We start from the raw sequence: 18252 nt of genomic DNA on the forward strand, positions 1-18252 counted from the left end.
GCTTTTTTTAAGATCCTAATTCACCTTCAAAATTCGCAGCAATTAAAACTAATTACCAATGTAAATGAATTAAAAATCATACAAAAAAATTTTTTAATAGTAATTTAATTTAAATTTAAAAGTGATTAAATTGGCAAAAAAATACAAAGTTTACTTATAAAACTCAAAAACAAATCACAAAATAATATACCCGAATGATACAAGGTCGACATAACCTTAAATGTTAAAAGCCTTTTACATAAGTATAGTAATAGTAGGGTATATAGTGGCATATACTATTCAGAAAAATTATTCAGTAGAAATTATTCTTTTGGGTCTACGATACAAGAATAATCGAGCTATAGAAAATGATATTTTGATAGGAAGTGGCAAATCAACCTATGTTACCGCCGAAATGTAAAAACTTTACCACAATGAAGAAGAAAAAATTATATCGACGCTCCGCTAAGAAGAATCTACGTGGTATTGTAGAATCATTGGAAAAATAATTAGCAGAAGTTAATTTCAACAATTTATTTAAGACAACTTACAACGACTTACACTTACAGGACTGATATGCTCGATGATACGAAAATAAACAGTGAACTGTAAAATCATCATCTTTAGGCAAGGGTTAACCCTTGATTTTCCGATTAAGGATCAAGCTATAATTAGTCCACAAATAAAGATTTTTTTTCTAAATTTTAAGCCTATATCGAAAACAGCACCCATGTAAAAACTTTAAATCTTGTACATTGGCTCAAAGGTTATAAGAAGAGTTAAAGACCAAATAATTCCTAGCGGAAATGGTGCGTACTACGGTGATTCTTTTAAAAAATAATTATGGTTATTTGAAAAATATATTTATTTTTCGAATAATTTCTTGTAAGTTGTGCCACTATTACCTATACAATGTAATTTATTAAAAACAACAACAGTTGATTAAACTTTGATGAAGACAATATGATTCAAACAAACGTGTGGGGAATATTTAAATTTTTTATATATTTCATTCTAAACAGTTATCTAATTAATTCTTTTCAAATAACTTACCACAATTTTGTTCTAATGTTGAAAATTGACTTGGATCATCTGAAAAAAAAATATTGAAAAACTTTTATTATTCATAATTCAAAATTTTATGTCAATATTTGATGTCTACTAATTTATTTTAAGTAGTATATAGCTGCCACATTGAATAGTCATTAGTAGTTTTGCCACATTTAAGAATTTATCGTGAGTGCCTTCAAAAAACTTTTTATAGACATGTCTACTGGCTTGATTAAAAATGTTAAAATAGTTTTCTCCGTATTTCAATTATTCACTGGAATTATTATATATCTGAAAACTTATTTTCTTCTTTAACTGTATAATTAATACGGCGTATATCTTACAGTTTGATATGAGAAAAACACAAAAATTCTATTTATGTAAGGCAAAGTTCGTTAGTAGTATTAAATATAAAATAAGTTATACTAGGCAAAAGTAAATAACTGACAAAAGTAAATTAAATAATATGAGACAATCAGGGTGAAGGAGATACAAATTATGGACATCTGTTCAACCAATGTTATCAGACATACTTCTTAGAAAAAAATTAATAGAAACATATTAACTATTGCTTAAAACATGGAAATCAATATAGAGAAAATAGGATTGAAACTAACAAAAATTTTTTTGTTATTATGTAAAAATGATTGTTTCTTTTAAATTACTTCTTTTCAATGAATATGCAATAATCAAAAGTACACTTTTTCTATTGTTTTAAAGTATATGTATAAACAAATCAGCTTTCAGATATCCAAAAGTTACATCTCCGTCACCCTGTTTTACGAAATGTGGAAATAATAAATATGGTTTTTTTAAATTTTTTTATACCTTTATAAATTATAACTCATGTGTTAGTCTGCTGTATGTGCTATATTATTTAACAGTTTTATTTAAATCCATTCGGTAGTATTTGCGTGAAAGCATTACAAACAAACAAACAAACAAATAACCTTACTTTCACATTTATAATATAAAATAATAAATATAGGGATATAAAAATACAGGTCGTTCTAACCATCAACGAAGATTCTCTTCTATAGGCTAAGACCATTTTTCTAGAGACCAAAAAGTTTCTCTTATACTTTTACACGACAGATTATTGCAATCTCCATATTTTTTTATAGAAAATTCAGCCATAACCAGTGTTATTTTATAGAACATCGGAGTTCATCAGTACTCTCACATTGAACAAACATGAAATCGGTTGGCAACGATTGTAGCAGAGCAAATGGAAATAGTTTTTACCCAATCACATTCAGACACAGAAGGCACAGAAGAGGATTTTCATAGAACGTATTAATAATTTTTTTTTTAATAATGAAAGAAAGAAAAAAAAAATACCAACAAATAAGTGATAATGACGACTGCGACCAAACCTTATTATTCACAATCAAGTTCCAGACGTGTGTATTGGTATACATTTTATTTTAATGATTTTTTTGTGTTTATTATAAAATGTTTTCAGTGTAGTAGAGTAGCATATAGTAAACTTTTTTAAGATGTAAATAAAATAGTTAATAATATTATGTAAATATAGTGAAAAATGTTTATGGCGGCATCACCACGTAACAGCTTTCGAGTTGAAAAAACGAAAACGAGACTAACTAGGTTATAAGTTTGGGAAGATCTTATATATATTAATTATAATCGTGAAAGTTTGGATGGATGGGAGGAAATTATCGACCGGATTGGGAGGAAATTTGACACAGTGATAGAATATAGTCTTTTATCCCGTTAATAGCACATAGGCTTTTTATCCCGTTAAAATGTATGGTTCCAGACTCACTTTTATCCCAGGAATAATGCGCGGTTAAAATGGTATAGCATACAGGAACTGTATTTTATAAAGGGTTTTGTAAAAGTGTATGAAATAGATTTATAGCGCTTTTTTCTATTGATTAAGTTACACAGTAACGATAAAAACACTCAAAATCTTTTTTAACCGCGGGAAACACCACTCACTTTCAACCACGGGTTACACCGCGGAACGCATCTAGTGGTTTTATACGTTTTAGTCAGTTTTAGAAAAGTGATATAATAAATAGTATTTTCTATTTAAATTTTCTTTTCTTTTTCTTCGTCTTCTTGAAAAATAGAATCAGAAACATAATTGTACCATGCATATATGTAATATGCAAGGTATACTTAGCTTACTCCCAAGTTTGTAACGCTTAAAAATATTGATGCTACGCACAAAATTTGGGTGTAGGTGTTCATAAAATCACCTAATTAGTCCATTTCCGGTTGTCCGTCCGTCCGTCTGAAAACTCGGTAACTCAAAAACGAAAAAAGATATCAAGCTGAAATTTACAGCGTACTCAGGAAAAAGTGAGGTCGAGTTCGTAAATGAGTCAATGGGGTCTTGGGTCCGTAGGACCCATCTTGTAAACCGTTAGAAATAGAACAAAACTTAAAATGTAAAAAACATTTCTTATTAAAAAATGACCAACTTTTGTTTGAAACATTTTTCCGTTAACATCACTGTTTACCCGTGAGGGCGCAAATTATGCGCAAATTGTATTATATGTATTATATGGGAATATCAGCTATATATGTGTGACATGTATGCATGTGTAATGTGACAGAGTAATAAACACTGTCTTTACATGGTATTTCAACAATTAACTCAGTCAATTGTTTGTTTTCACTTGTTATATATAATTTGAACTAGTAAGTAGTTACGCACTAAAACCAACACCCACTTATTAGTTATACTATTGGGTACAAGAACAACCTCGACGTATTGACATTCTTTCTAGATCGATATAAACGAATTTCACTCTTTAACTACGTATATGTATTGTATATATTGTATATACATACATAGTTTTGAATAATGTTTACGTGACTAAAGGCCATAAAACAAAACACGTGTTGAAATGAAGATACGAAATAATGTTTTTATTTAAGTACATCTCTCATAGGAGAGTTTACTAATTAACTTTACAAATACTAAATATACTAACAATATGATAACAAATAACTAAAATTTATATTTTATGTACGACGGACGGATCGAACGTGAAAAATATTATTTTATTAAAAATCATTTTTAAATGGGGCCACTTATTTAATATAAGAATACCGTTCAGATCAAATCTAAAATGCATTCTTGATAATTTTCTTCGCATGTCATAGTGTGTAAAATTTCTAAAGTAAACATTTCATGGTGTAAAATTTCTAAAGTAAACATCAAGCAAAGTAAAAATAAGAAACTTATGGTAGGATGAACTAATTAGATTTGGATGCAATTAGGTTTGAATATTTTTAATTTGAACTAAAAGTAGAACGGTATGAGATATCTGTAGGTATCTCTGTGTCACAAATATGCACAGATTACATAATATAATACTCTATACAATCCTTGCGTAGACACAGAGTCTACATATTCTACATATGACTTATTTTAAATCTCAGATATTATAGATAATGACATTTTTGTTAAAAACTATCATGAAAATGAATTTTACGCGGAAATAGAAATGCTAATTTCATTTTGCACCAATAACACATAACTCTTTAAACATGATTTAAACTGCATTTTCATTGCGGCGAAGTCATTTAAGATACTTCCAGCATGAAAACACTTGCCAACAAATTTAGCCTATTTTTATCCCGAAGTTGTAGATGTACCTTGCCTCTTTACAATAAATTTACATCCTCATGAATCATGTTGGCGATTTGAAGGGGTAATTGGATCGTATATTTGAAAACGAAACTACCCTTGTTTAGACTTCGAAGAGACGTTCATTGGCATAAATTCATTTTTAGATAAAAATGTCTACATCTCATGTCTTATAAATAAAAAATCATATTGATATCTGATACCTATTTGTTTTCAATCCAATTAAAAAATGTACAGGTCTTTTCTGATCACCTTTTATTGGACATAAGTATGTCAGAATGCTGTTGCCGGAAAATGCACGCAGTTAAGTAACTGCTATCAAACCTTTTAAACTACAATTTCTCGAAACCTCTTATTTTTACTTCTTATTACATTTTTTTCTCATCTTTTGGTCTAAATATCGATAATTACCAAAAATTAGTAAAAATAGTACCTAATGCAGAATTTTTCAGGATTCCAGGTATCAAATATTCTAGAATTAAGTATTAAAATGAATGACGTGGAATATTTGCTTGATATAAGAACATCAGCAGCCAAGTAAACGTATTCACTTCAATCCATTAATTCTAGTATACTATGTAGCCTATGATTATTGTGTTAATTTAATTGTTTATGATGACAATAAAATAATTAAATCTTAAAAGAACAGATATTCGAACTCTTATCTATACGTTGTTGTAACAAACACGTCTTCTATAAATGTTCACAATCGATGTTCACTGGTAAATACTCTTTGTGATTTATTTTGAATAGTAATTAATTTGTTATTTAATTTAACATAAACAAACAATTTTTTTATATTTATTTGATTTCTCACAGTGATTTTTCAATTAATAACTTCACTTTAAATATGAAAAACATGGCATGTTTTACACATAATTGATAACAGTCATGGATATAAACTTACACGTGTGAAGAATAGTCAGTCAATTTATTTTGTACATGGAATATATTGTATTTATTAATGATAAAATAAAAAAGGGAAGGTTGTCTATGAAGTTCCTTCCACAAGTCGGTCCACTGCAATACATAAGAATTTAAATTTTCTACTGAGATATTTGATTGTAATGAGCTCATTTTTTTGGCAGTACCAATTTGGAAAGTTTTTGCAATGCATGTGTAATAAATGGAATGCCCGTTTTGAAAGTTAATTTTTGAAAAGTTTACAATAGGGTAGGGTAGGGTGCAGCTTTCGGTAGTGAAAAATAAATTATGAAATTTGAAAAAAGTTAAAATTTATGTAAAAATATACTTAAATATTCTGATTTCGAGTCATAAAAGCACATTTTTTTGTTACAATATTAAAATTAAAAATCGTAATTTTTAAACGGCATATCACGTGACCTAAAATGCAGGCAATCCCTGATGTGAAGTCATATCGGTATGAACCATAGACCATCAATTAGTTCTGTGTAGACAGCTGGGTATATAATAATATATCCATTATCCATAGATAATCAATATTAATATTTATTGAAGTTATACTTCTTTTGGCGCGTTTGGATGAGAGTGAATTTGTGAGCTGCGCGCGCACGAACGACATGATGAAGTTAGCCACAGAATTGAAATAATAAAAAAATATATCAACACTGAATATAGTTACAGTACAGTGTATAGTTACAGTGTTTTCAAATATTAGAGGTTAATTATATAAAATCATTTTGTGAATCGAATCGAATAATTTTAATCATCTCTTTTTAATTTATATTACAGATTACTTGACAAATCTTTAACAAAATCTTTTTGATTGATTTTAATATTTATTGTCGATTACTACTGCATTTGAGTTATTTTAAATTTTTTTCATACACCAAAGAAGTATAACTTCTAACGCGTGTACATAAGTACACACACTCTTTTTTTATAATTAGTTGTCTATGAATATATCTGTCAAACTTATCTGTGTTATTTCGTATAACGATACCGATATTACGTCACCAAATTGGATGTCCGCGTTTTTGACAGTTTAAAAAAGATTTAAAAAATTTAAGTTTTTGGCAAAAAAGCGTGTGTAATTTTCCGAAATAAATTTTTGGCGGCTTTTTATTAGCAAAATCGACATTTTGAAGTACTTTTTCAAATATAGCAGAATACCCTTTTCCAAATTTAACAAAATATTCATGGTAATTGTTTATTTTTTGAAGGAATTCTTCGCGGTAAAAAAAAATTTCTGGATTGAACCAAGTACATTTACTTGGCTTTGGAATGTTCTTTTAAAAGTTTTTTGGATAAAGGAACTGAATTTTGCAAACTATTTTCTATTTCTCGAATTATAATTCCAAAGAAAAAAACGGAAAAATGTCACCAATTTCACTTTTGTTTCGTTCATTCCATTTTTTACATTCAGTTTCAACTATTTCACTTGCTCGATTTTCATTCATGTGGCAACCCAGAGAGAAAAGGTTTATTTTGGCAAACATATTTTTATATATATTTATTATTTTTTAAACTTTTATCCAACTCGTTTACAAATGGTTATTTATTAGGGACAAAAATTAGATGCAAGATCGACCTTGACGATTTTCCCATATACTTACGTTAAAATTTTTGATTAATTATTTGACTAAATATAAAAAAAAAAAAAAACTTTAACTACTGTATTTAACCTTTAATTGCCCACCTTGAGTCATTTAAATATTAAAATCCAGTAATTCGAAATTTGCTTACTGATTTTTTTGGTAACTGAAATAAAGTAGTTAAATGGGGTTCTCTGTATCAAGTTTAGTAAAAATTAAAATATTGCAAATCGAATCTAACATAATTTCTTAACCCGAATCTTTGTAATTCTCGAAAAAGTGTTTGCAATAAGGGTTGTTGAATACTGTTGTATAACCTTTTATGCTCTACTTTTGAATGACCTTGTATTTTCGGTAACTACTGTATTTTCGATTCTGAGCCGCGGCTTTTTCCTATTATTTATACTCTTCAAAACTTTGATGAAAGCGTTTAACATGTGTGCCAATCGTGTGAATATTTTCTAACATACAGGCCAATAAAGACAATTGTTTTGATTATGTCATCAAATAAAATTAGTCATATCCAATAAACATATTAATTTGTTAATTTATTGATAATTTATTAATCATAAAATTACCATAAAAATTTCAAATATTAAAGTAAAAAATAAAAATGAAATATTTGCAATAGAATTTTTTTTTGTTACGTGCACTTTTCATTAGTGTTAAACTCAAAGATCTAAAATGCTCTCTGAAGAAGAAAAGAGCTCACAACGCGTTTCGATTTCTTTCGGAGAAAAAAATTTTTAACACGTTTTCATTTCCTGTAGATATTGTGAAATTTGTTTTAAAAGGTACTCTTTAAAAAATGCGTTGCAGAAAACACAAACACTTTATATTCAATTTTCAGCTAAAATTGAAACTCTTCCCTTGATTAAATACAATCAAAACTCTCTTAGGCTAGTAATGCATTGAGGAGGCTTATTAATAAAATGATTACTTATATGGGTGTACGACCGTCAGGGCAATTTGATAAAAGGATTGATTTTTTTTTTAATACAGTTGGATTAAGTCTAAATCAATTCTGGGAATTTAAGGGGGACCGGCCCTATTAATTAAACAACTAAATGATTTCAAAAATAGGCATATTTAACATTAGTCTTACAGAAAACGGTAGATGGAATATATGTTTTCATAGATTTCTCCAAAACTAGTCGGCGGAAATTAAAAAACTATTTAAATAACGTAACGTGTAAGTTAACTGTCCGACTAATTAATGATGTATGAGCACGGTAGTGGGAACTTCAATTAAAAAAAAATATATTTTTTCAATTTTGATGGTGAATTATGTTATAACTTGACAATATAAGACGAAAATAAGAATAAAAATATATTCAAAAATATCTTAAGTAATTTTCAAAATATCGAATATTGAAAACCAAGGCAGATATCGAAACATTTTATTCTTATTTCGCGTCTACATTCATAAAGTTATACGAAACTCATCACCAAAGCTGAAAATAAGGTACAAATAATTTCAACCGCAAGTCTAAAGTTGCCTTGGCACTCGTACTAGCTTCATCTTAAAGTGATTCTTTACTTTAAAAAAAAAAATCAAAAAGTTTCCTGGCCGTTTTTATAGTTTCACTATACAATTTTCGCGTTCTATATGTTTTAAAAAATCCACAATGCTTTGTGTGTTTTTTCCTAGATCAATGAGTTTTTTCGGTCTTTGATCATTTTTAAACTTAGTATAAGTTTGTAAATAAAAAGCATAAATGTATTATGTGCATAGTTTAAATGATAAGATCGCGTAAAGCGTGAAATGTTACGTGAATGTATGTGTGTAGTGCAGTGTATTTGAAACAGTGCTATATGTGTAATATAGCATACATACATAAATACATACATGCACTCGTATATAAAAATAAATACTACACATATATAGTACAAAAAGTATTAACGTCGAGTGATTGTCTACCATATATTTCACAGGTTTTAACGGCGCCTTCGTCAACGCTATCTATCTTTGTCCTTGCTCAATTATTATTTTATATACGAAATAAATGCTAGAATTACCTGATATACATTTTTTTTTTTTAATATTAAATAAAAAATTTTAAAATTACCGATGAACAATTTTGAACTTTCGACAGGAAGTTATAAAACGAATAGAATATAATATTTAGGAACAATACAAGATTAGTGTCAATTGATGGTAGTTTATACCCATTCACTAACTTAGATTTTAAGATTGTAACTGTAATTTCTGTAATTTCTAAGGTAATTGAGATAATCTTTGTATTGTAACCACTAAAGCGTTACATTGAATTATTTAGATTCTATTATTAAAATGATCTAAATTGATGAATATCTAGTAAAATTTTACAAATATATTTTATAATTTATTTTACGTATGTATAAACTTCCAATGTTTCTTCCACTTACTATAATTATTGTGAATTTTTTATTGGCAAGATTTTAATTTTCTAAAGAAAGAATAAAAAAGATTGAGAGGTGCGTGGGGCACCCGATAGAACCATATTCCTTTTGTTCTTTGGTACATTATAAATGTAGCGTTTGCTTTAGTTATTTATAAGATATTTTTCTGAAAATTTATGGTATTAATTTTAGAAGTCAGATCCTTGTTTAATTGTTTAATTATTTTTAAGCTAATTGTAGCATTAGCTTAAAAAGACATACTTCTCATTGATTAATCAACCCAATATGTGAGTACATTACGTTTGGTTTCATTATAATATTTAATGTGGCATAGCATAAAAATTGCATTGTACTTACTTTAAATTATCTCTGTTTTCTTTAACTTTTACAACTCAATTTTTTTTAAATGATAAAATATAAAATTTTGACAAAAAATAAAAACTAACATTGGTCTTGATTTTATATTGATATAGTTAGAGCATTAGATTGGAATTAATATAATATAAAGTTTAAACATTATTAATTTTAAGTATTATATACAAAGAATTATTATAATAATATACTGCTTAACTCACTCATAAAATCACTTGAACAATTTTCATTTACAAATTAACACTCGTATTGTTATATTAAATCTAATGCCAAAATCAAATAATTAAGTAATAAATGTTAATTATTTCATTGCTTTAATAAAAATAAATAAAAAACAAAAAAACAACCAAATATAACATCAAAATGAAAATGTGTGCATGTGTTTGAATGTACAAGATGTTACACGAAGACATGATACATATACTTATAAGACTTACTTTCCTGAAATTACTACTGTACACAGTCTAGATTTTCAAAGACAAAGGAAAATGATTTAAACATAGTTTTTTAACGGGTGTTGATTTAGAGGATCGTAAGTCAACAATTTTTTCCAAAATAGCATCAGGAATTAGATGATTGCCGTACATTTTTGATGTTTAGAACAATCAAATTACTACTGTACTAGGCAATTGTTTAATTATCAAGTGTATTAATAGCGAACTAACAGGGACATTTGGAAAGAAATCAATAGATTTGTGAGATATAAACGTGAAAAAAAATCCAATAAAGTATGTTTTGGCTTTTTACCTCTTCATCATTATTAAACGGTCAACGTTATCAAAAAAAATAACTTTTGCACTTAAGTATACGAAATACCAAATGAAATATTCTAATTTCAAACATAAATCATTTAGAATTATTTAATATTGCCCTTATGACTTATTTATTAATATTAATTTTTAATTTTTTTAAATATCTACGGAAGTTCTATTGTTCTAATAAATTTATTGATTTCTTTTCCAAATGTCCTCAAATTATTTTATCAAAGTTGGCAACACTAATAGAAGTAAATTATGGTGACAATAGGAATAAAGTAAATATAATTGAACTTTGAATAGATGTGTCCGTAGATTTCTGAAACACTATTCATAAATATATATTTGGTTTATTACAGTATATAAATATAAAGGCATAATATTTGTATATACAGAATGGTCCAAGCTATAATAGCAGGACATCATTAAATGGAAGATAATGCAAATGTTTGAGTGAGATAGAAATAATGATTTTCTACTTACATTAAAATTATACCCTTTAAAAAGTATTTTTTATTTAAGTTTCTAATTTAAAACTAAAAAGGCACATAAATCAAATATGGTGGAAGCGTTGGGAAAATCTAGTTACGCTTTTCGTAACATGCGCTGGCATTCGATTTACATATATTAACCCGTTCATTTGATACCCATATTATGGTTGGTTGGTTGGTTATATTGGTTGTTCACGAAGGACACACTTAGGCTATAGAGCCCATTGTGATACCATATACGTGTTTTACCACCTTTTCCACTGATAATTTCATTTCATAGCTCCTCAATTATTTTCACAGTTTTACAAATATGAATGTATGGAGAAATTATTCTTATTTTTTTACCTTTTTTACCTTATCCGCCATTTGATTGATGAGGTGCTGTTGTTACAACATGGAACACTCTGTATATACATACATCCACAATGTACAATACACGTATATTCATTACACATTCGTAATGCCGTTTCTTCAGACATAAAAATGTCTTGAATGATCCATAGATTATAATCACAAAAGTATATATAGTTTTATTTTTACATGTTTATAATTTATATCGTTAATATTTTGTATTTGTTATTTATAATTATTATTCTTATTTTCTGTTCAGCATTTATTTTCAACAAATTTATTACTTCTATTTTTAAAATATGTTTTGTTCATGAATATTATTATAATAAACGTAATGTATATACATCACATCACATATAAATATAATATACCTACTTAGTTTCTCATACATACATCATACCAGTATTCGATTTGATATTAAATAATCAAATATACAGGACGTTCAAACTGCATATTTCAAAGCATATTTCGGAAATTCCACGTTAGAAACCACTTCGTTTAAGAGACATCGACTTGCTAAGTTAGACTCTTCGGAAAGAATAAAAACGAAATAATCAATTTTACTTTTATTTCAATTTTACTTAATTGTGAATGAAAATTAATGAAATATATTTTTTTTTAATTTTATTTATTATTAAGGTTATTGTGTTCCTACGGGCAAGAAATTGTACTTAGAGGATATTATAACATAATTACCATAAAAATTTGAAGTCGATTGACCGGTCTCTTGCTCGAGATAGACTTAAAAATAATTAAAGAATAGGGGAGGTTGTGTTTTTAGCAAGTTTTTTAATTTTAGAAACAAAAACTATCAGAAATTTTCAAAAAACTAACTGCTTATTAATATGTATCTTAAAGTTAAATAATAAAGAAAAACGTAAATTATTGGCCGCTTGTTGAGATATTTAACAGTTGTAGTATTGCTCTTAAAGAGAAGTAACTATATTAACAGAATTTTAAACTCATCCTTAAACATTGTACAGTGATGTATTAAAAAGGTGAGTTGCACAGTAAAGACAAAAGTTATATATTATTCACTATAAGAAGGAAGGCAGTAACCTTAAATTTTTTAAATTTGTTAATATAAAATCAATTTAAAATATTTTGATTATACAGGATTATTCAGATAACTACAGACATAAATATACCAGGAACTCGAAAAAAAGTTCGTCTGTAGTTTTTGGATTCGCTGTACTATTTACGGAATACAATTTCGATAGTTATCGCTTGTAATTTTAAAAAATTTCTTTATAATTTGTTTATTTCAAAATTTCAAATAAAAATAAATCAAAATAAACAATTGACTGACTAATGACTAATTATAGAAATACCCTGTATAGGTGAATTTTTGTGCGTTTAAAATGTTTTTTATGAATTAGATACGTAAAAAAATAAAAACAATTATGTAGAATAAAATGGAATTTTTTTTAAACAATGAAAAGTTTTCTCGAAATTTGATTCTTTTAACGCCCTTAATATTATCTGATGAGTTTGCTATGAAATTATAATCCACAGGCATCCGATTTGAAGATACCAACAAATTTTCAACCATCTATCTAGTATGGTTTTGAAGAAAGTTATAGCAATCTAGAAATCCATTCAGTCTGGGATGGTAACTCCAGACATATACAGGGCGTTCTGTTATTGACTGCAGATCGTTATCCTGTAAAATAAGCTCATATAGACGAAGAAAAAAGTTATTTTCCACTTTTGGATATGAGGCCTACTTTGCGAGATAATTAACAAAATAAATTAATATATCTTTAGCGAATCACAGTTCAATAACATTTTGAATGAAACCAATAAAACACTACTTAAAGAGAGGATGTGTTTTATCATAGTGGAAGGCGTCTCTAAATGCAAAATTATTACAAAAAAACTCTATTTGGCTACTTTTGTTATTATAAAAACTAACCCATTAAAACCCACACTACGTTTCTTGGTAAATTCAATGTTGTACGCAACTAATCGTGCGTATATCACATACGTTAGGCATATAGTTGGCAAGACGGACAATTGTCCGTTTTGATAAATGTATGCTGAGATACACATACACCGACACAAACCAAAGTATGTATGTTGTGTGTTGAAGTTGTAAAGTAATACAATGTTTAAGATTTTGTATTCTGTATTACACTATTTATTCCCCCCTGCCCCGTACCTATATTAATATATAATTTGATACCTCCCACATCTAACTGGCTATTGGTGATTTATATTTTAGTTTTCTTTATAAAGAATAACAACAAAATATTTTTTTTAATATTCACTACCCAATTAAATCAATTATTGTTTTATGATAGTCTCCTCTAAGTGACACCTACTAATTTAATGAATTTGATAGGTTTGTGAATTCATAAATCTTTCTATTTTCCCATAGGCACATCGCCCGTATCTGGCCTCAAATCGAAATTTGGTAGAGAGTTATTTTGTTCGTCTTTATGAGCTTATTCTGTAGGCCAACGATCTGCAGTTAATAACAGAACGCCCTGTATATACAACTAACTTCATGTCATCCACAAAATTAAAATTGTCAATACAAAGGTTTAAAAACAAATTTTGAATTTCAAACGTAGAATATTATTTGAATTTGAGTTGCTCAGGAAAAATTAGAATAAGGTAAAACAAAAATTAACTTTAAAAGACTGGTAGAACATACAAACTATATAGATACGATAGTCTAAGAACCAAATACGAAATACTAACGGAACTTGCATTGACTACAAATTGACACTTCAAATAGCCCTTCAAAATGAACAAATCTCATTTCAATGAAAAACATCTAACAATAGGAAACTTTAACTGAGGGAGAAATATGATTTTAATGATGGAGCTACGACTCATAAGTTTTTTTCTTCCTCTAATTATTTTTCTTCATTTATTTCAAAATGGTAGGCGTGTTACTAAAAGTAAATAAAACAAATGGCGAGAAGAAGTAAGTGAATTGTGTAAAGTTTATTATTATTCTTTATTCAAATATTTTTATGTCGGACAGCCATCTCATAATAATTCATTGTTTCTGAAATATTCATGAAGCGTGAACGAACTCGAAAAGTATAACAAAAATATAATTTTATTTATTATTATTTTTTTAAAGAAACAAGTGTATATTATAATAATAAAATACATATTTATTTATGTTAATTTTTATTAATTAAAAACAAATTTTATATGTTCTGTAACAAAATCATACACACATATTATTACCTACTCAAAGTTAATCTATTATCATTTTTTTAAAAACTTTTTATTTGTTTGATATCTAAATACTAAAAGATTACAAATTCTTTGTTTTAATATTTATACCGAGTCATTCAAATGTGGCGGTATTACATAATCTATTCATTTATCACTTCTCTTCGATTAAAAAACAATTTTTTACCCAAATTTATGGAGAAATATTTCTGACTTGAAAGTGTGTTCGTTACTTATACCACTTCTGTTTGAATTCTTACTAGCACAGTCTCAAAGTTCGAACTATATATTATATAAGTCAGTTTAAATTAAAGTTTTCGAACAGATATTAACATATATACCCAAAAATATACTATAATAGAATGTAGCTGGAAGTAAACCCTCGAACTACACTTTCAAAGGGAATCTATACTTTATTCTTTATGACCCAGGCTTCTTATTCATTTGCTCTGTACACTCAAGTATGACCACACCTACTGGAAATCAAAAACTAGAATAGTCTAAAATTGCAAACTAAATAAGTTAGTCTAAAGTTGCGAGTAAAAGTTTAAAACCATGAGCCCAAAAAATGAGGCAAAACGTCGCTATTTATTTTTTCCGAAAGTAAATGAAAAAAGAAAGTCATTGACAAGACGGTACATAAAACAAAACGTAAGAAGTTAGCAATTTTCAAACCATTTATGTACACACTTGCTTTGTCAATGATGCTATGTGTCTGCCTGTCTGTGTGTCTGTCGATGTGCCTGTCTGTGGCATCATACTGCCAAAAGGGATAAATCAATTTGGATTTTTTTGGTTTCGTTTGAAAGGCAAATTAATGGGGAGTGTTCTAAGCTATATTTCAACTGCAAGTTTAGACTTACGTACCCGGAACAACAAAAAAATAGGCGATGATCCTCAAAATAGGTTCAGTTTGGAGAAGGAAAAAAATAATTTAATGGAGAGTGTTCTTAGATACGTTTTAAATGCGAGTTTAGGGTTCTGTACCCGGGAATTTTTAAAACTGCTCAAATTGCCAAGTTAAATCGGTAAATTTGGCACCAAGCCACGGTCAAAGCTCTATTTATCTTTATAACCAAACTTACCTTTATCAATCATACAAATGAAAGACAAAACGAATCCAAGAAAGTTCGCATCTAGACATGTTACATAATATGTAGCGTATAACAATCATTCTGTACCTTTAAGTACCTATACAAGTACATTAAAATGTAAAATAGTAAATGTATAAGTACCTACCAATCTATTATGTAATAAAAGTAGTCTATTTGTTATATTTTTTGAAAAGTTAAGTAATAATAATTTGTAGCAAAAGGAAGAAATTATTTTGAAATAAATTTGCATATATTTGTAATTAGTAATGTAAATTATAATATTATATTCTAAACGTCAGTTTTATAAAGATTAAAATAGAATAAATACTGATTTTAATGTTTAGGTATAAAATATTATGTATGGGTACCTACGAATTAATAATTATTTTTATTATTAATTTACACAGTATGCTGTAATTAATTACATTAAGTACAGTAGCGTCGCCACCCACATAATATTTATTTACGGTACATTATTCACGCACGCATGCGAAATTTGTGCAACGAGTGCGTACGACAAGTTGGGGAAATCAAAGAATTCGTTATCACACAAAACTCTACCTAATCCTCTAAAATGTGAAGAAAAAAACTATCATTTTAAATTTGCCATGACTTGAAATTGACATTTTGACAATAATTTGTACTGTGGTAATGAATTCATTATAATACCAGTGCGGAAATGAATTCATTACGACACTAGTGCGGTAATGATCTATTTTCCCACGCATACTGAGTGAGAAAAATAGTTATTATCTCTCACGGGCATAGATAAAATATATATTCAGAACGCGTCTTTTTATCCATAGACGAGTCGACGTAATGTCCAAATCATCGATTTATATCAGAAAACTGAGTTAATTGTTGAAATACCCTTACACATGTGTAAGGGTATATACCCATATAATACTATTCAATTTGCGCATAATTTGCGCTCTCATGTGTAAACAGTGACGTTTAAGAAAAAATGTTTCAAACAAAAATTGTATATTTTTTTATAAGGAACATTTTTTACATTTAAATTTTTGTTCTATCTCTAACGGTTTACAAGATGGGTCCTACGGACCCAAGACCCAATTGACCTATGTTGCTCATTTACGAACTTGACCTCACTTTTTATGTCCTCAGCACGCTATAAAAATTTTAACTAGATATCTCTTTTCGTTTTTGAGTAATCGTGATGACATACGGGCAGATAGACGAAAGACGACAGACAAACAGACAACCGGAAATGGATTAATTAGGTGATTTTATGAACACCTATACCAAAATTTTGTTCATAGCATCAGTATTTTTAAGCGTTACAAACTTGGGACCAAACTTAATACAGTGCAACCTCGATATAACGAATCTGAAGGGAACCAGTAAATATTCGTTATATCAAGTAGTTCGTTAAACTGAGGTTTGTTATATTGAGGTTAAGTTGGTCTAAAATTCGTTATAAAGAGGAAAAAAGTGTCGGAACCTCTCGCGACATGAATTACATACTATGGAGTATACTAACTGTCATATATTGGTGGGACTTTATACGTTATATAAAGGTTTTGAATTGACGAATTTCGTTATTTAGAGGTATTTAAATTTTTTATGTAGTTGAAAATTCGTTATAAAGGGGCTGTTCGCAAAAAATATTCGTAATGTAGAGGTATATTTTATATTGACTCTTATGGACAATTCAAGGGGATTGCGAAAAATTTGTTAAATCGAGGAATTCGTTATATTGAGGTTCGTTATATTAAGGTTGCACTGTATACCTTAGTATATTTGATACACATGGTATAAAAAGTTAACACGATTGGGCTATCCCTAGACATAAATGAATATAGGTATAAAGTAATGTGCATAAGTGTTACTATATTTCTGACAAATTTATAGAAATGAAATTTTGATCAATTTATAGAATTTATGAGCAAAAATCAATTTTTCTGTTTTCAAAAATTAGGGCTAAGAAGATTAATAAATATTGCTTATATTTTTAAGTTTAGAACAATTTGGAAAAATTTCCGTTTGCTATCTCTTTTCTTTTTTGAATTATTAGCTTGAGTTACTAACAGATTTTATAAGCACCTACTGACAAAAAAAACTAGATTTGCAATAAAATATTTACATATTCTTGTTTATAATCAAAAGAACTTATTGTATCTATACCGTCTGGTACAACTAAATTTATTTTCTATGATTTTTTCAAAAATGAATGACTAATTATTTATTATTTTTTAATAAAACATTTATTATAAACAAAGAATAAATTAAAAATGTGTTTTTTTTTTAGAATTATTATGAACTATTTGATAGATGATTTTTTTGATGTACTGTTTTAATATCATTTATGAGTGATTACAATTTTTTTATGTGAACATATAAAATATTCCGTTTTAAATCATAAAGTTTTTAATTATATGTTAAATTTCCTTAATTCTAAATAATATACATTTTTAGATTTGA

The 18252-nt window shown here is 27.7% G+C and overlaps 1 protein-coding gene across 3 annotated transcripts in view; it reads right to left on the bottom strand.

The window, feature by feature from the left end:
* Positions 1–18252, bottom strand: part of LOC123301666 (homeotic protein spalt-major-like) — a 336587-nt gene that overhangs the window by 200130 nt on the left and 118205 nt on the right. For all 3 annotated transcript variants that reach the window (XM_044884512.1, XM_044884528.1, XM_044884520.1), the window contains exon 2: positions 1036–1071. In XM_044884512.1, coding sequence (XP_044740447.1) covers positions 1036–1071 — 36 coding nt within the window. The remainder of the gene's footprint in view (positions 1–1035; positions 1072–18252) is intronic.

This window comes from Chrysoperla carnea, chromosome 1 (genome assembly GCF_905475395.1).
Source record: "Chrysoperla carnea chromosome 1, inChrCarn1.1, whole genome shotgun sequence".
NCBI classification, from domain to species: domain Eukaryota; kingdom Metazoa; phylum Arthropoda; class Insecta; order Neuroptera; family Chrysopidae; genus Chrysoperla; species Chrysoperla carnea.